Here is a 21,321-nt window from a genome sequence, read left to right as displayed (position 1 = left end):
AGGGGGCTTGCAGAGGTGGTCTTGGGCAATGCGAACGCACACGCAATATGTCAGCCTTTCACTTTCCCCAGCCAGCCTGACCGTGAGAGAGCCCCGCCCAGCAGAGAATCTCCAGCATAAACACCATGAGAGAAAACATTTTTTCCCCCCTCTTTTTTATTCTGTCCTGCAGCTCAGAATATCCAATGACCTGATTTCTTCTTCTGGTTCCCAGCGCAAAAGCACAGTGATCCATAGAGCTGGCTGGTCGTCCAGTGAGCGCCAGGAGCAATGTGGAGCCCTGCCCTATCAGCAGAGTGGCCTGGGGGGAGGGGGGGGAGGGGGGGAGCCTCGTTACAGGGCCTGACATGAGAGGGGAGTCGAGGCACAGAGAGATTTTTAAAGGAAGATTCTGTCAATCTGTCAGGGGCCAAGGCTGTGAGCTTGTCAAAAGCCATCAGACAGAAGACTGTAGATGTCTCTGCTGTGGATACTCAGAACTCACACAGAGGACCAATGTGCGCCTGACAAAGGCAATAAATAAACCATGCTCTTTGGTGACAACACCATTCACCGCTCTGAATACAAGCCCATGAAGAACAAAACACATGAAAGAAAACACAAAAAAAACGAAAACCCTTATTTCTCCTGTATTCCTCATTCATATTTTAAACTGTGCTTCACTGCACGCACAGGCAATGAGCCATACATACAAACTTATTTTTTTAAACTATTACTCGCTGTGATTTGTTATGCATCATATCATTTCCATTCCATTTCATGTCATGTCTGTTTTATTATTTGCCCTACGTCTCTGTAAAGCACTCTGTGGAACATTCTGTTACAAGTCATTTGTTAAGAGTATTGTGTTAAGGAAAAACATTTGTCATACATACATATATTTTATTTTTTATGTTGTGCAGACCATAAAAAATTTTTTTTAGGTATTATGGCTTCAAACATCTTAAAACTCAGGAGCAGTTTGTTCTCTATTTTTTCTAAAGCGTTGGCTCCATAACTGGGTATTCACCAAATGAAAGACTAAATGAGTAGGAGTTCATTCTGGCCAGAATGATACAGAATAGTGTAAGTGGGAGATAATTTAATTAGCTATATTTTACAGTTTAGCAGTCTCTGTAAATGCAATGTTTCACAAACAACCCCTGTAGACACCAGCTACTGGCTAGTAAACATCACAAATGGTAAATGTAAGCTATGCATGCAAGCTTAGTAGGTTATCCTACAGCCCTGCTGAAAAAAAACTGTGCAAACTAAGTTTTGAAACAGCTGGTAGATGGTTGACCAGCTCAGACCAGCTCGATACTCAACATGGTTTGACCAGATGAAGCTATGTTTTGAAACAGCTGGTAGTTGGTACAGTAATTTCAAGCTGGTCATAACTGCTTTTTACATCAGGGAGGTTAGCTGGCAAGCTAGTCAATGTGGACTGGTTTGGTAAATGGTTGGCATTTATATAGTGCCTTTATCCAAAGCGCCGAAAAATTGATGCTTCTCATTCATACACACACACACCAACGGTGATTGACTGCCATGCAAAGCACCAACCAGCTCATCAGGACAATTTGGGGGTTAGGTGTCTTGCTCAGGGACACTTCGACACACCCAGGGTGGGATCGAACCGGTAACCCTCTGACTGCCAGACGACTGTTCTTACCGCTTGAGCCAATGTCACCGCGGGTATTGTCCATACGTAACCCAAAGCACATATCTTACAATGCACTAGATCATAGGATGTGGATCCTAATTTAACCTATCCCCAGTACATTTCTCCATCATATAATTCACATAGTCCTGATAAAAATATAAGACATTTTTAATTGAAATGGTTGTGGCCTTTCTCGATGTGCAATTTTCATAAGTGGAATTAAAAGTGCATTCAGGTGAATACAACTACTACAGTTCTGATTTGCGATTCTAAATGTCCTGACACTAGTGAGAAATAAAATACATTAAAGCTGATTGCTATATACTATACAGTTTCGGGGAGAGCAGGGCATACTGTCACACGTTTCACTCTTTCTTATATTTCTTGGGCATAATACATCACAAGGAAAAATATGAAAACTGCCCTCACCTCAGATTAGTGTGACTTTGACGACGTAAACACAAAGTTAACCTCAGAAAATGAAGTCACAGAAAATGGCTATTCAATTTTTGTTTTGGAGAACAGTATGTGTGACAACTTGCACATATGGCAACTTACCCCACTCTCCCCTACACACTGGGATTGTATTGGGAGGTTAGCTGCCTTCCCATTGAGGCCTTTAAAACAAACACATCAAAAAAAGAGAAAAAAACATCCAAGAATATCCCACATCACTCCACTTGATTTGATTACATCAAAGAAGATTAGAACTGGAGACCCGGAGAGGTGCAGGGACGCTGCTGATCACATATGACTTTGGCACAGACGTACAGGACTGAAACGTCTGACAAGACGAGGCCTCACACTGAAGCAGGCTTGAATTTTACGTCTCCATGATGGTGACTGTTGCATTAGAATTCTTTATTCAAACAACATAAGGCCATCATGTGATGAGGAGGTATTATTATTTCTTATTTTGCATTTGCTGGAAGAATAAAATGATTAACAATGGTAGCACTTCAGAACAGTGGCATTGTGCATTAACATCCTTTTCAGTGATCTGGAATGGTTACATAACTGCAACAACTTCAGCAATAAAAATCATTATTCTGTAGCCTTACAGTAAATAAAGCTGGGATCAGTGAAGACTATCCTGGCCAAGGTGATAGCATCTGAAGGCTGTCACGTTGACTGGGTACTATTCAGCAAAACTAATGAACAAATCACCTACAGTATCTGTATTTGATTTTATATTTGTCTCCTTTGATGATTTGAATATGCATTAACCCTTTGCAGCATATGGTCACATGCGTGTTATAGCACTACACTGATCCCTGTCACACCAGTGTGATTACATACAATTACAACATCTATTTATGAATGATACAACAAACCTCAAGGTTTTTATACCACATGATATTATATGGCTGTGCATATGTTATTTGCTTTTATTTTCGTATATGGTGATGCATACAATCTACAAAAGAGTACATTGCAAACATCGTGGGTGTTTACAATTGCAATGTTTGCTAAAAACTGAATAAAGCATTTGTCACAAGTATTTGAAAACATGCAAATAATATTGCAAATAAAGAAATGTTCACCACAAAGAACATTAGCTGACGTGGATTTGTTATTGATACAAAATAAATGGACAGAGCTAGCTAGCTGGCGAGACAGAACACTCAGAGCCACCTAGTCAATTCACTGTGATTTACATATCTAGCTGAATGAAACTGTCAGATATCCAAAACTGACAAAATTGAAGATAAAATAAAGAAAATAAAAGTAGCAACAGCGACTGCTAAACAAAGCACAGCTACACACGGTGCAAAGCCGTTTGAGTATGTGATGCAGGGTGAAGGTGGCCGGTATCCACTCACGTGGGGGCAGTTTGGCTATTTCCCCACTAATGGGTGAGGTTACAACGGGTGGGGTTAATGCTGATATCAGCACTCATATCAAGGGCAACTTCAGCCTTCCAAAGGCTAGTGTGATGTAACAGGAAAATACTAGTACAGCTGGTGCGCACACAGGAACTCACAATATGCAGCCAAACTACATGCCAAAGGGTTAATGCTCATATATAATGCGGTTTCATGGTTTGTCATTTGTGGACACAAGTGCTACCACTGTAGCATTAAAAAATGTAAAAAGCTAATATAAAGCCACTGCGACAAAGCAGTATATTACAGTTATCAATGACGATGTACACTTGAAAGACTGCTGAGGTATAATGAAGGAAGGAGCGTTTTGCAGAAATAATTTCAGGTCATTCTAGTGTGTTCTCATTTAGTACCTCAGGACGACAGGAAAAATGCTGCTAATTATGAATTTTAATAGGATTAGTAGGATCTTGTAATCAACTATTCACAACGTTGTTGTAATTAATTAATCCTGAAGGGAACTGTTTAATCAAAATGTGTTATTCATGTTTTTTAAAGGATTTACATGTTCGTGATGAGGTTGCCTGTTTTCTATGAGAAATTCAAATGCAATAACAGCGGGTATGTTTGGGCTGATATGAAACACAATAATCCTTCACTCATGTTTGACCTTGAGTACTTCTCTGACACCGCAAAGCAATAAAGCAATGTTGCTGAGACTCATGTCACCACGGTTACCGGGATTTGTTTTCAAAAGTAACACATTAACTATTCAAGTGTTTATCAGTTGGAATGACAAATCTTTTTGACAAAGAAAAAAACACACCCCCCTCCCTTCCCCTCACATATATATTTTTTGCATCATTTAGGACACAATGCTGGATTTTACAGAAAGAATGCAAGTTAAATGCTATATTCAAGGTTAAAAAAGGGTGAAACTTTGAGCAACATGATTATAATGCCATACCATGTCTCCCTTCACATGACCAAAGCCTCACAAAGATAAATTCCTTGAGAACTGTATTTTTGATAGTCAACCTTCATGACATTAGTCAGGCTGGTAGCTTCCCGAATAAGGAAATTTAAAAAAATTAAACGATTATATAATCGAGACAGAGTAATAACCCTTTCATACAGACATTATTTAGTTTGACGTAAATCAGCATATATGAAATCAGACATAAGGTTTTATCGAAATACAGGACCAGATATCACATATGCCACAGTTCAGAACATAACTCGATCCCAATGACAGTCACTGTTATATTCTGAAGTGAAATGCATTCTTGGTTTTAAATTCCCATTTTTGTATCCCAAAATACAAAACAGACTTCAGAGAGATAAGTATTTATCACATTCAAAAGGAAGAAGGAAATGTAGTTCTTGTGAGAGCCACTAACTGCTTTAAAATCCCTCGGAACAGAGAAAAGGTTCAATAGCAAATCAATTGATCTGTTTAGTGCGTAATTCATATGCAAATCCAAAGGCTTTGATGTTTGTCACATATGTAAATGCAAACAGTTATATGCAACAGTTTATATAATATAAGATCCAGCTCTGTTGAAAACAAGGGCAGGCTTACGGTTTCAACTGCATAATAAGCTACGGTAACAATTCAGCCTAAATTTGCATAAAGCAAACAAACCAAATGACAATGGGGATTTACTGCAACAAAAAAGAAGAGCAGGCATTAAATGTGTTGCGCAGGATTTCAGAGAATTATCCGACTAAATTTGCAGCAGTTGAATTTTAATTTCAGCAGTGGAAGTCATTTTAGTCCCACAACTAGAATTATATCTAGGAGCTGTCACTTAAACACATCACACATTACTGTATGTGCTCTCGATCTCTCTATCTCTCTCTCTCTCTCGCACACACACACACTACAAACAGTTATTTGTAGCCTAATTTACAGTATATCATCAGTGTAGTCATTCGACAGCATATTTATAATATTGGAAAAGACACTTTCACAGCTGCATTCTTGCCAGAGTGCGACGTCTATGTGGGTAATAGTGTAATTATAGCAAGTGGTGTAATCAAATTCATAATATTATGCTACATTCCTCTATCTTCATCTTCATCATTTGTCATGTCCAGCTGGATTTCAAACACTATATAAACCTGTCTGCCTCTGCTTTGAACAACATCTACTGTACCAAAGATAGTCAGCTCAAACATCCATACAGTATACAGTGCAGTAAATATTTGGACAGTGACACATTTTTTTGTTGCTGTTGTTTTCGCTCTGTAATCTGGCAAACAAACAGTTGGAATAAATCAATCACTACATGGTTAAAGTGCAGACTTTTAGGTTTAACGTCACCCATATTGGGTGAACAGTGTAGGGATTGTAGCCGTTGTTATACATAGTCCCGCCAATTGTAGGTGACCTGCCAAATACTTATGGTCTCCACTCCAGTCTCCACATATCTGCCCGAAACACACATCTAGTCCTATTCCATGCACATCTGCACAGTACGAGCCCACAGGTATAAAGGACATAGGCTGCATAACTGCCTTTATTATAGACTTAAGATCCACTATGAACCACTATGAAAAGATGCAACTCAATCAATTATTTGCAAACTTGAAACACATGTGAATACAGCATCACATTGCTGCTCACCTCAGATACACCAGTGGAACATACACCCCAGGTTTATGAACCCCAGAAATGCAGAGGTGTCCTGCTACCTCTATAGTCTGTGAAGTCTGTTCCATGGACACAGCTATGATAAATTGTGTTGTACTGTACACACATACAAATTAAATACTTACATTTTTATTTTAAGCTTATTTCAGTTCCATTCTATAAAACACACTCTATAAATTACATTGCCATATTACTGGCTCCCAGCACATTTATGTATTGCTGTTTGATAATAAATGGTGTCTATGAACTCCTTTTTTAAAGAGACCAATCAGAGACATCCACCTCACCTTATCCCTCAAGATTTAAGTGTGAACACATCACTTTTTTAGATTATGCACAGCATCCAGTATGCAGACAAGCATACTATAATCATATACTTAGGTACAGTATATGGATAACAAAATAAAACGCAAAACAAAAGTGAATATTCAAACATTAGCTCAAGATGTAAGAAAGGTCATCTGGCAGTCGGAAGGTTGCCGGTTCGATCCCCCACCCTGGGTCTAAGTGCCCCTGAGCAAGACACCAGACCCAAATTACTCCCGACAAGCTGGTTGCCTTGCATGGCAGCCTATTGCCATTGTTGTGTGAATGTGTGACTGAGAGGCATTAATTGTAAAGCACTTTGAATAAAAAGTGCTACATAAATGCAGTCCATCCATCCATCTATCCATTATCTGAACCCGCTTATCTTGAACAGGGTCGCAGGGGGGCAGGAGCCTATCCAAGCATACATTGGGCGAAAGGCAGGAATACACCCTGGAGAGGTCGCCAGTCCATCGCAGGGCACACACACCATTCACTCACACACTCATACCTACGGGCAATTTAGACTCTCCAATCAGCCTAACATGCATGTCTTTGGACTGTGGGAGGAAACCGGAGTACCCGGAGGAAACCCACGCAGACACGGGGAGAACATGCAAACTCCGCACAGAGAGGCCACGGCCGACGGGGATTCAAACCCAGGACCTCCTTGCTGTGAGGTGCCGCCTAAATGCAGTCTATTTACCAGTAAAATGGGCTACATGTGATTTTAAATGCTTAAAATACTTAAATACTTAAAATCATACTCGTGTTATTTACAGAAGTTGACATGTGGAATATGTGAAAACACATTTATTTTGCCATTTGTACATTGTTGTTCCACAAAAGATAAACCAGAGACTGCATAGAGGACAGGCTTCAGTTAACATTCATTTAACATTCATTTCAAGAAAATAGCATTATTACCTCCAATCATCAGCACGCAGAAAAACCTGACGAAGGTATAATTTGATGGTCAAATATAACAGAAGTGTTTTTGGTTCGGAAATGTTTTTAACAGAACCCTGAAAGCCACTGATTAGGAGCTCTGTGCACTGGGAGGGGGTCTCTTGAGTTTACGCTCACCCTCCAACACTGAATTTCAAATGGAAAAGGATCCTGCGGCAGGCTGCTGCCATGTGCCAGAGCAGGCCGTCCTTCTGTTTGCCTGCCCTTTTAGGCTCTGTCAGGCCCCTTTTAGCACTTCCCCAGTCCAGCGGTGAAAAGTGCTGTGTTGGGGGTTAGAAAAGAACGGGGGGGGGGGGGGGGGCATCTGCTGTCTGGCTACCTTTCTCAGCCCAAAATGACAATGTAAGCTATCATACAACCAAAGATGGAAAGCACCTATTGAGTGTTAAACAGACGGTAAAAAAAACATATTTGTACATGATATTGACAGTGGCTTGGGAGCTAGGAGACAAAAACGGATAAGTATCTGGAGTAGCTAGATGGTTATTACTAAGGTAGCATGACGTAGATATTTACAATGAGGTAGTGGGTACATTAGGATTCTGTGTATTGCTGCTTAGGGTTGCTAACTGCTGGAAGTCAGCATGTAGTATATTTACTGGAATGTCCAGGAAAATGTTATTTCAAATTGTTTAGTGCCAAAGACTGCAGGACAAGTCATATTATTTGTGCCACATCCAGCAAAACCTGAATGGGCTTTAGGGGGTAATTCATTCTAAGGCTGTTTAAATCTAATAGCGTGGCACTGCCGTCTATGCGCTTCCATCGCTTCCATCTCCGGTTGCTATGGAGCTCGCATGACTTCTGATGCAACACCAAACGCGGGTGATTCGCCGTCTTCTGTTCAGCATTTCTCCGGCAGCTTACAAGCATAGAGCACTTCCAAGTGAAATGGAGCTTTAAAAAATCACTAACATTAAAGTCAGACTCGACATCCACTCCTCCCCACCATATTCTGAATATCCTATGGACCCAAAACCGGTCCAGTCTATACCTTAGACCTTTCAATCAGTGAGCAAACCCAGCACCTCATACTATAGTTTGTTCACTAATGCAAGGAACCATCTTTTTTACTATTATACAAAGAAAAGAAGTCAAAAAGCCACATGCTTTGATTCAGTCACTTTTCAAAACTGCAATTTCAAAACACGAAGAGAAAATCTTTACAACAATTCCCTTTATCAACACAACTAATGGGTGTGAGTGTGTGCATGCATGTATGCATGTGTGCACTTGCCTACACGTCTATAACAGGGAACCATGGTGTTGTTACACATCCATGAAGAGGGGACATACAGAGACTAAGAGGAAGTTTTATAAAAATTACCAAGAGAGAGCTGGATGTGTGTTATGTGTGTAATTTCAGTACTCTGTGCTGCCCCTGTAGACTGGAGCTGGAATTTCAGTCATAGACTAACACATATCGTTTTAACATTCCTCCTTTGTAGTTAAAGGCTCAGAGCCCCAGGCAAGTTTTCAGACTACAGGGGAGCCAACTGACTGAGGAATCACTGAATACATCTGTCTCTCCAAATGTTGCTTAAGATTTTATAGGAAAAAAATAATAATTACCTCGCAATTTACATAGTGAAACTTTGACATACCTGCTATTTAGTAAATATACTAAAACTTACATTTGTATGCATTACTAAGGTAAATTTGTATATCTTTAATCCCATCCACTCTGCCTCCTTGGGGCTGAGTCGTCGATGTCTGAAATTATTGTTGCGTTCATATGTATATCAAACAAAAAGCAACAAAATAAAACCGCAAAACAACAACGCCAGATTGTTAAATAGACTCTCCACTAGCAAGAACAAGTAGTTCAAGATGGCATTTGCTTAGGAATAGTCCCGGCAAAAACATAGTTTTCTTGAAAATGGTTGAACAGATTGCGGACTAAACTTCAACATTAGTCTGACAAATTTTTGCTCTAATATTGACATAAAGAAATGGTATCAAGGATTGTGGCATGTTTTATTGGTCGCCATTGGAAATAATCTAAACAGCTGTTTTTGTTGCGTAAATGCATTGGTAGGTCATTTCAGTACCAAACAAATGTAAAAACATAACAGGGCTACCAGGTTTAATGGGTCTCCATTAAAGTTCTATTTCAAATGTGATGCAGATTTGTTAGAAAGCATAAGTTTGAGTAATCCTTTGGGGAGATTTTTGAACACCTTAGGCATGCTTTATAAAAACATACTCTCATATACTGTATGTGAATGAATGTATGTGTCAATTTTCTTTACATTTTGTATCAAATAACCTGTTTTAATAGATCATTCATGTGCCTGGACACTTCAGAACATCTGAGTGCAGTTCTGAAGTTCTGAAATCTCAAGCTGATGTCAAATTTGTGCACAAATATAAAGTAGTTCTGGGATGGTCCTTGACTTTGAAATTGAAATATTCAATGCTAAACTATAAAAACATAAGGCATTTTGCAGCAGGGTATGGTGGTGGCTTTTTTATCAGGGTCATCAGTGTTTATAAAATTCAGATCATTGTCAGATTGAGTTTTTGTCAAAGTTTCGTAAGATAATCTTCGTGACTAGTTTGAGCGAGCGTGATGAACAAAGCTGACACTTGCATGTAGTCAAAGTTAATGACAAAATGGTGACTGAGTCCAGGCCCATACCTCCCATATTTCTGCACGTGGCACGGAGCTGCTAGCAAGGTGTGGAGGAACACTGTAGTTGGCTCACTCAGCACACTATAAGGAGCAAAGCAAGTCCCCAGAGCGGACCAGTCCCCGACCGCGTATAGCACACTCATAAGAAGCAGAACTAGAAACAAAGAAAGGGTACAAGCTGAGAAGGTGAGGAAAAGCCGTCTCTAAGAGACCCCGTTGGGTGGGAGCCTTTTGATTCATGGGGGAGGCGGAAAAAAGAACTGGATGTTCAAAACAAGAAACAGCCAGTCCAACAGGGTCTGTATTTGAGTGCCTTATATGGAAATTGGTGGACCTTCAAAGTAATGCAGACAGTTCAGAACAGCCCAAAAAAACACGCCGCAGAGCTCAGGTGTATATGCCAACCAGCAGGAGGGCTAACAGCGAATGATCATAGAGTGGGCTCTTAAACACAGGCCTACTGGAGTACAGTGGTTGTAACTATCACAATTCTGAATCTGCAGGTGCAAAGCACTCAATGTGAACTCATTCATGGAAAAAAATACTTTTTTTGCTTTGCAAACCATTTGGTTTTATGTTGTCTTTCTGCATACAACAAGCTAGATATAAAAGTCATGTTTTTTGTGAACAAGTTTTTGTATTTTGTGCGGTTTCAGGAAAAACAATGTTTTGAAACCATTGTTCTCTTGGTTCAAGACCATGTCTGTTTTCTGGTATCTGTGATCAAAGTGAATATTTTGTGATTGATAGAATCTGATTTAAGCAAAAACACTTAGAAGACAGCTTTGTGAGAAGGACATTCATATAAAATGGCACAAACCTGAAAATAATATCTACTTGCACAGAGACCCCTCTCTAAAATGAATTGAGGTTGTTTATTAATAATTTAAAAATAAACAAGCAATATAAAAACAAGAGAAACAAGCAAGCCATTTCGAAGAGGGGAAATCGATCAGAGCCATTGCACAAGCATTGAGGATAGCTTGTACAGCAACTTGGAATAACCTGAGAAAGAAACAAACTGCTGGCGTACTGGTGTAGAACAGTTTGGTGATATAAACAGGTCGTAGGATAAGCCACCAAATATTAAATGTTATTCCAACACTTTTTCAGTTCCAACACTTTTGCTCACCTAAAAATACAAAATGTGCTATGTTCTAAGTACTTTAACACATCTAGATGTAAATACCAAGAAATAAAAGATTAAATTCTGAACTCTTGTCCCATGTTCATCTTTTTTATCTCAAGCCCAAGTGTATTCAATGTGTTGCAAAAACAAAGGAATTGGCCTTTTGGAGGGGACAGTAAATGAAATGTTTATAATTCCTGCAATGAATAAACCGTGGCACAATAAAGCATTTACATGCATTCATGAATCTTGTCTGGACTGAGACAGGAACAAGGATAATTTGACAATTTCAGAAGCCATTGCGCCTGACAGCTTTGCATGTGGAGGTTCACTACTTCAAGTGTCACCAAGTTTAATTATCACCAGATCTGATTTCTATTATATACAATTTTTTACCATGCAAGCAAAAAGGTTTCAAATCAGAAGATTTGTTGGTTCCGTTTTAGCCACAATATGCAACACATATAGTCTGGGTGAATAACACCCTGCTGAGTAATCTTATCAACACAATGGTATTGAGACATGGCTGTTTCAGTGAAGCATTTAATTAAATGAAAGTGAAGAATCAATACTCCTCAATAACTTTTGGAAGCAGTCTTTTAAATCATATCATATGAGACATACTGACAATAGTGGTGTGTGTGAGAGAGAGAGAGCAAGACTGAGACTGAGACTGAGAGAGAAAGAAAGAAAAAAGAAAGAAAGAAAGAGAGGACAAACAGAGAGAGAGCTAAAGTAGAGGCTTTGATCTGAGGGAGCACTCACACATATGGCCTATTCCAGGTGACACTCAAGAGCAATTACTCCACAGAGAGGCAAGCAAACAAAACTATTCTTATTCTTCTACCACTATGCCCACTCACGCTGCACATGCAACTGCTATCTTAAAATATGTTTTTCATTCTGGCCAGGACAATAACACTGCCATGTTATGTGTAAATGCTGGATCAAGTTTAGAAACACTGTCAAATGTAATGCTTTATATGATTATATAGACTAAAGCAACTACAGTGAAATGGCAAATACCATGATGGCATGAAAGCAATACAGAGATATTTGGGGAAAGAAAAAAAGGTCTTAATTGCAGTTTACAAGTTAACTTGTACCATCCGCAATTCTATTTTGAGAAATTAAAAGAAAAACATTTGGGCAGGAATTATTTCTTATCAGTGGCATTTAGTATGAATACTGATATAATGAAATAATCACAAGCCAACTCTAAACCCCAAGGTAATATATACAAACACAATTTAGTTTGCTATACTATGCAAATAACCATACAGTAAATTGTACTGTTGGTTTGTCAATAATTGTTATGTTGCACACTGTAGTAAAAGTGGCATATTTCAATAATAATTCGTTCCACATAGTTTGACCATATTATTGCTTCTCTTTAGACATTGGGATTATACAGGAATGTGTCAGGTTTTGTATTTCCCTGTCGAAACATTTCCTTGTATTTTGTCCCTGTTCTCTTTCCGTAGTCCTGTCATCTTGTCATTTATTTCAGCTTAGTCTTGTTACCTGTTCCCCACTTTCACACCTGTTCATCATTTCAGTCATCATTCCCTGTTTCCCTTTGTTCCCCGCAAGAGTGTTATGTGTCCAGTACCACTCTTTCCGGCAGTTTCCTGCCTGTCTGCTCGGTCCTGTGTACCCCTACCTCCGCCTCGTGGATTATCCTTCTGTTCGTATTTGACCCGCTGTTAGCGGACCCTGATTGGACTTTCTTTCACTGAGTATTGGATTTCGGTTTGCACCTCTGCCTGTTCTGATTTCCTTCCTGCGTACAAACTTCTTCTTATGATTTAGACTACTCTCTGGATTATTCCTGCTGTGTCTTGTGTACAAACTTTTGCCCGAACCATTGACTAGGAATTTCTTGATCTCTGAAATTCCCGTATATGACCATTGCCTGCCTGACCTGCCTTCTAATGAATAAAAGTCCTTGTTAAGCCTACTTCCAGGTTGCTTTTGGTTCTTTTGTCCTGAAGCCTGACATTATGAACTGAAAAATATCTCAAGACAAAAGTCAATGTAAATATAGAAGAGGGAAAAATGCTTGAGGAACTTGTCAAGTGTGTACTGTATTATAACAGGCATACTAGTAAAAAAACAAGCATGCAAATATAAGGAAGCCTTAATTGTTTTTGAGAAATAAGATTAATAAACAAGTTGTTGTGCCTTTTCACATAGTAAAATAAAAGGAAATAGAAGGCAAAATGAACAGTGATTGCTCTCTTTGTGTTGCCTGCACCCATTGCACTGTCCATTTTGACACATCTGTTTCCATAGAAATTCTATCCCTGGTTTAATATAGGTATTATATCTGTTTTAATTTATGAAAAACTAAAAATCTGTGCTTTGTGTGACAATGGAATTGTACTTCTCCTGAAACTTTTCTTCCATAAACATCTGTTTATATGGCCTTTTCATAAGGTCACCACAAACTTCCCTCAGACCAAACTGTTGCTGAGCAACCAGAGGCTGTTGTGATGCTTCATTGAGCACACAATGTTCCAGTGACTGGCAAGAGAAACAAGAAAGCAACGTCTTACCTGGACCTGATTTAGACCAGAATGCCTGTCAGTTCGCCCTCTTGCCTGGCACCAGCAAGCACATATCTCCTGCCTGAGTCATAACAGGCCTTTGGAAAAAAAATATATATGGAAGGAAGGATACGTCCAGGGACCACTGGTTTTCGATTTACCAGCGCAAAGGACAATTCCGTCTGAAGAAACACTGCTGATGCCTTGATGATGTGCTGGCCAAAACGAAATGTGGATGTGTTCATATTTCCAGGCACTGAAAGGAAAGAGAAAGAGGTCAAATTATTGTTACTTACTGTGGGTTCAGTTTGATATAGGTGGCTATAGGTAGGCATAAACAGGCATTAACCACAACTTTAAACATTCTTAACAGTGCAATGAAACACAGGCGAAATAGTAAACATGTTGTACAATATTGTGCAGATCACAGACCAGCAGCTACGCTGTGCATTCATTGCCCAAGAATACTATACTTCATGTGCAATTGTCATAGATTAGCCGCTGTAGTCATTGCTGTACTAGTAGTACTCAAAACCTTTTTGAATTATTTGAGTAAGCTTGGACTTATGACAAAAACAGGCTTTGAATTTATGCCATTAACCATGCCATTCAATGTCATTAAGAAATAAACAAAATTATCCAATTTCATGTCTTATTTTGAGAAGTTGATATTCTATTATCATCCAAATTAGAAGATGCCAGGAATATTAACAGGGTCTCAGTGATTATGTCACATCCAACCAAAATACAGCCTTTATAAAATATACACACCATCCCTAGCAGCAACATTAATTACTGCAGCTACAGAGCTTTTTAACAGTCTATCTTCACAGAGAATATTTTAAGAGACTGATCCTGAGGAGAATATGCAAAGCCCTGAATGTTTAACGATAGCATTTTGATTACAGATGTGATGGGTTAAAGGGCTTGAGTCTGAAAAGCACAGCATCTGAATGCAAATGCTGGATATAGCAAAGTATGAACATAAAGGCTCAATCACACCAAACCCATTTTTTTCTCCATGCTGCTTGGTACACATATATTCTTAGCCACATAATTAAACACAATCACAGTTTCTGTATATAGTGCACAGTTTATCTGTTCCATATAACCACGTCCAATTTCTCTGAAATGGGCATACTTACTTGTAGAGGGTTAGGCAAATTAATTATGGTAATAGGGGTAAATTGAGCCTCTACGATAGCATTGGCGTACAGGTACGGAGAATTGTGGCTGAAAATTCAAGATAATGAGGGACCATTTTCCATCTCCCTCAAGCAAGACATTCTCACAGCGCCTCTGCCCTCGTGGTGCACCAATTAGGCCACTTTGGTTAGCTTGCAGAGCAGAACCCTGGCTGGATTTGGACAGAGTCCCGGAAGACCCGTAAACACAGAGAACGCCAGCTGTCTCAGACATTAACATTCTGAATGGAACCCAGCTATTCCGCGATTAAAAATTAAGAATAGAGCAATTACTTTATTTTGCATAGTGACAGCCCTATTAATGTTCATTATGCCCTTTTTCATCAGACAGTATTTCATACACAAAAGATCAGAAATGAGTCCCGGGCTCCTCTCCGTCATAAGTGAGAGCGGGAGAGAGAGAGCGAGAGAGCGGGAGAGAGAGAGCGAGAGCGAGAGAGAGAGAGAGAGAGAGAGAGAGAGAGAGAGAGAGAGAGAGAGAAAGAGAGAGAGAGAACTGAAAGTTGGGTAGTGACACCTTCACTCCTTTCAGTAAAATTTTTCCATAAAACAGCCACTTCATATTTACAGGTTATTTCTTTACAGTTTACCCCAGAAATGTGAATTGTGCAGAGAGAGAGAGACTCTTCATCAAAAACAGGGTTGAGTTCACTGTTCAGCCAGTGTAGGTGTGCTATCCAAAAGCTTTCCCAAAAACCTGACAAAGTTTGAGGAATAACTATTAAAAAATACATGAAATGTTTTCCGTTTTTGAGATAGCATTTACATCTCCAGCACCTTCCTATTGCAATTTGAGTTACAGATAAATGTTTATGCATTTGTCGGTTCATTCCACTCTATACACACAACTTTCCAGGAGGTGAAATGTTGAATCCTTATCTTACCTTGAATACACAGATTGAAAGGCTATGGTGTAATCATTGGAATACAGCAGGCTGTGTTCAACCTGTGATACATATTTTCCCTCCAGATGATATAAACCTCATACGGATCTGCATGCAACAACTAGTGTGAAGGTTTCATTTAATCAGAGTTCATTCCAAAAATAATCAGCCGAGAAGTCAACCACCATCGCCTCTGGATTCAAAACTTTGTGTCTGAGATACACTGATGGTTTATTTTCATCTGTCCATATATTGTTATCATGATTGCATGTTTGGGGTGGGGTTGTTTGGAAGTAATTGAGAACCAGTGCAAGATCCGTACAAATTCCAAAACATGGGCAATCCCAATTCCAGCAGGATCTGGCAGAAATTAAACATTATAAATGTACACAATCTCCAATCAGCCAATGTTTAATCTATCATAATCTATCAAATCTCCAATGGCAAAATGACACAATGAGCCATACATACCAAATCCTAAACAAGCTGATTATAATGGTGGCCCTGACCAAACAGCATCCATGCACCAGAGAAGCATAAACATAGTAAACAGGGCCATGTGACTGTGTGCCTGGGCAGGGCCAGGAACACCCACTACTGGATCAAGAGGGACACAGGTGGAAAAGCTCTGTTAAAATATCCATACTGCCAGTCTAATATCTGTCAATTATAATCATTATAATCTATACCTCATGAAGAGTCAATGAGTAAGAAATCAATTAATGTCCAATTCATGATGTATATTTAGCTAGCTTGCAAATCCTGGGCAACATTGTTGCAAGGTGATTGATGTGCATTGGCTAGCATCTAACGGTTTTTAATTTTGACTTGAATGGATGCTTCTCCGCAGAGTGATAGAAAATAGAACTGTAAACAAGCATTAGAATGCACAGCAGTAGTATAAAGTTATTTTATCACGCTATGAACCAATCTGACTGTGAGATTTGTCCTCCTCATTTAATAAAGATACATTTATAATGATAGATGGTGAGTTAACTGTTTACAAATATGAGATAAATGATCTTACGCATTGACAATAATTTGCTGATAGTTGCATGAGTAGTCAATTATAAATGTTCATTAATTATTTATAAATATGTTTACTAATGTATAACGATCTACAAATAGCCTATTGAGAGTACTAATGATTTATATACGGCTTGTAAGCTATTTATTGATGGCTTATGAATGCTTCTGTCACGTTTCAGGTCTGTCTCGCCATGTTTTATGTTTATTCATGTTGTCTTAGTCACGTAGTGTCTTATCATGTATTATGTTAGTCTAGGTTCGTCATGTTGTTTAGTTTATTTCTTGTTACGATTTATTTTCTCGTCATGTCTAGTTATGTTTCGTTACGATTATATTACCTTGTTATGTTGAATGGTTATCGTCTTAGTTTCGTTTTGTATTATGTTTTGATTTATGTTTATTGTTACGTTAACTGGTCGTTGTTTATGCATACACTTTTACATGTCTTTCCGCAAACCTTGCGTTCCGCCTTTTCTCTCTCGCTCCTTCGGTCATTCACTCCCTAATTATTTCCATTTGTCTATTTACTAAAACGACTAACGCTAGATCAGGATTGGGTAGAAACTAACAAGACTAATCATGTGTTCATGTTACCTTACGTTTCTCGTGCATGTCATTTACTAATTTACTAATGCTAGGGCAGGATAGGTTTATTACTAACGATTACTAATCTCCTTGTTTAACTTGTCATCCATCGCACCTGTTTTCCATTTCCTTGCTACGCGCTAACTAATTGTCTACACCTGTCTACACCCGCATTTATAGCCCAGTCGCGCAACTGTTCTTCGCGAAATTGTCTGCCTCTTGAACTCCAAAGCAACTCTTGAGCATTTCTATTATTGATTACACGTTACGATCCAAGCCTGTTTACCGACCATAGTTTATTGATTTCTGTTTTGTTGACCACCGCTTGTTTTTGACCACGTCCTCGCCTACCGTCTTTGTACTTTTGCCTCGCTGATTGTTTTATGGTTTCGACTTCCGCATCGCCCTCGATTACGACTCTGCCTGCCGTCCGCCTGTACTTCAGCCCCGCTGACAGCTCTCCTGCTACCGGACCTCCCTGCACGTTTACCGACTACGAGTTTGCCTCTTCCCTCGGCACCGTGCTTTTTGTTTGTTTACTTTTTGTTTGGCTGGATCTACGTGTATGGACTTTGCTTGTGTTGACTACTCTCCTGGGATTCGTCCCGAATAAAGCCCTGAGGGGTCTTTATATTACTATTGTTTCTGAGTCGTGCATTTTGGGTCCAACCCCCACGCACCCGTCTCAGCTTCATTATCGGGTTATTATAAAGCATTCATGTAACCACGTATTTTACCATGGGTCAACAAAATAAACAATTTGTAAATTCTTAATTACATGCATTTGGTAATTTTGATCTTCTATTTGAATGGAATAATAAAATGCAGTTCATAAAACTATATTATATTTGAATATAGTTTATAACCATAGATATCTTATTGGACCTAATTGTCCTATTAATTGGACAGTACAATACTAGTCAATACACTTTATTTATGGTTGCTGTGCCAACATAAAAGGCTTGTCACCAGAGCATAGAATATGTAATCCAAAGAACCTAAGATGAGGCAATGTAAATAGTGCATTGCAATCAGTTACAATTTTGCAGCCAAGCAGAGCCCTGCTTCTTTTATAGTGCAGTGTAAATCAATTCAATAATAACACACCATCAGCTGCCCCCATGCCTGCTCTCAGTAACACATCGACTCCATCCAATAGTCTGCTTCCGCTCTGAAGGTTACAAAGGTACTGTTTGTGCAATTCAAGAGGAAAATATATATACAAAGAAAGCAGGATTAAGGAAGTGAAAGCCTATCTCTGGGAGAGCAGAGGACAGGATGCTGCTGAAAGAGGCCTCTGTACCGTTAGTTTGGCGGTCCAGACAAAGGCCCCAGAGCCTGTTACAAAATCATCTTGGGCTCCCATAACAACAGCTCAGACAGTCACAGTTACAGCCTTGAGCAGTGTAAAAGAAGACTGTGGAACCATAATCTTAACTTTTTAAAGTTGTTTTACAAATCAACACAACGCACACAGCCATGGTCAGCAGTGAATGTTGCAATGGTTGCAGGTACCTTTGTTATCATTACTACTAATACTACTACTGCTACTTACTAACTACTATGACTACTACCATTTTCATTACTATTACTATTACTAATACTGTTCATGTTTGGATCCATTGTGGATCTATACATTTTTATTCATGAAAATGATTAAATACAGACCATACCCACCAAATCACAAAAGTTAAATCATCATTTTATATGTTATGTATGTCTTGTTCAAAATTGCAATTATTTTACAATCACGTTCAGTTTAAACTTGCATTTTATGGCAACAATATTAAAACCGAGTACTCATGTGGTGTTAAAGTAATAAGACAGCTGACCAAAACAGTTGTATAGGCTTTAAAGAGCGGCCCTGGTGGTGGTTCATTTATGATGAACAAACAGACAAGTTTAAAATCCTACTTCATGTAAAAAATCGTACTTCGTAATATAAATCAATTGAAACATCACTAAATCAATGACAAGATCCATCAGTGCAAGAATCATATCATACTGTGTGATCATTTTCAGAATACTTATCATCATTATCACATTACTCAATCATAACAACATGTGGAATGGACATTTTATATCTTATATCGTGATTTATTTTTTCTGTTAGTTACTATTTCACTTTTATCATGATAATTGGAAAGGCCAGCAATGCACAAGGTTGTTAAAGTAAATTAATATGTTGCCATTCAAATTCAAAGCGCACTCAGTCAAGGCAGAAGAAAGGTAAATATATTTTTGCAATCATTAAAACACCCAAACACTCACATATAGAGATTCAGCAGCAGACATGCAAACTCCCACAAAGAGATGGGTAACCCTTCAACCCCTTCACTCTCATCTGCCAGACTGGGAATCATAATTGGCCCTAATTATCCAATATTCCTTACAAATAAAATGTTAAATGAGGAACTCAGTGTCTGAAAACAGAATTAATGTACTTGGAGTGGTTTGAAGAACCCACTGCCAATAATTTCACACTAATGCCCAAGTTCCTCTTGAAAAGAGCCAATAAGACCTCTTCTTAATGATCAACAACATTTCCTCCATTGCAGTCTGCGGAGGCAGATGATGGAAGACCTACCTGACATGATCCATTTAAAGTAACTAAGAAAAACTTGTTGAGCCCAAAGGCTAATCTCATCATCTTGAAAAGAAGTGCATTCTTATATGCTATTTGAGTGAGTGCCGTTTCATTTAAGTCAGTGCTGCTAGATGTTCTATCTCTCCTTTTTGGGACACAGTTCAGTGTAATTAAACAAAAGCTTGTTAACATCAAGTCAACCCCTGGTTGCAACTATGAATGCCGTTTATCGAGGAGTGTAAATACAATCAATCGGCAGCGATGGCAAATGAAGTCATGCGCTTTTCACCAGCAAAATAGGTCCTAATTATCACGAAAGAGTGAAGTGCAGTGTTTGATAAAATACCCCATCGCTGTTGCACTGCATGGAGAACACCTGCCATCCGCACTGGTTTGTCAACTATTCAACCTCTTTAATTCTGAAGAGAATGCACTTCAGCAGAATAACATTCCGGAAAAAAAGAGAAGAGCAACAAGAGAAATGGCACCAGCAATACTGTAGGACGCAGGCTTGATTAAGTATAAATGATGAATAATAACAATCTGATGGTTTACAAGCCAAAGACTCGGGTAAAATTATCAATAACTCTGCTTAAATTCTGCAAAAGAATCTTAGATAGAATTTTCTGAACTGCAGGAGCTGAGCAGTAAACCTTTCTGACACAGAGTTATCATCCTCCCATCTTCTGCACAGCCCCGGACACTACAATTTAAAAAATGAAAGAGCTAGTCTTGTTAAAAAAGAACTAGTACAGTGTACGGAACGGGTCTGATTATTTCTATAAATTATTGTGTGTCACAGTGCAAAATGATCTACAAGACACATATAGATCATGACCAAAGATAACAAAGCATTAAGGTCATGATCTATTATGACAACCACCTTCCAAAGGGAAGCACTTAGTCTATAAACCTTCTGTGATTGTGGAAAAGGAAGGGCTGTAGAGGCCTGGTTTGGACACGGTAGGCATTTGTCCTTATTACTGACTTGGAAATAAGTGCAAGTGTGAGCTCATTACTTCACAAACACAGTTTGGAGAGTTAATTTTGGTAAATTGCTGAAAGTACGAAATTTTGTATGACTAATGGTAAAATGGAAAAACACTTACGTTTGCTTGTTAGTCAGAGCTAAGCACAAATTTTAGTTGAATCTATGTTCTTGTGACTCTGAACATGGATTGATGCTGATTCCAATAGGTTGCTGCTTGCAGATGGATAGGAATTAAATACTTAGATTGAGCAGTCTTCGGACATGAACCATGTTACCTGAACAGGAATAGCAGGTGCACAGCACCTACTAGTGCACAGCATATCAA

General features: G+C 38.9%; 1 protein-coding gene across 4 annotated transcripts in view; it reads right to left on the bottom strand.

The window, feature by feature from the left end:
- Positions 1-21,321, bottom strand: part of fhit (fragile histidine triad diadenosine triphosphatase) — a 249,524-nt gene that overhangs the window by 153,035 nt on the left and 75,168 nt on the right. For all 4 annotated transcript variants that reach the window (XM_061219527.1, XM_061219529.1, XM_061219525.1 and 1 more), the window contains exon 2: positions 13,849-13,971. In XM_061219527.1, the coding sequence (XP_061075511.1) occupies positions 13,849-13,960 (112 nt within the window). In that variant the 5' untranslated portion in view covers positions 13,961-13,971. The remainder of the gene's footprint in view (positions 1-13,848; positions 13,972-21,321) is intronic.

Source organism: Conger conger, chromosome 14, assembly GCF_963514075.1.
Source record: "Conger conger chromosome 14, fConCon1.1, whole genome shotgun sequence".
NCBI lineage: Eukaryota > Metazoa > Chordata > Actinopteri > Anguilliformes > Congridae > Conger > Conger conger.
The sequence above is the reverse complement of the archived record's forward strand: the minus strand, read 5'-3'. Positions and strand labels throughout refer to the sequence as shown.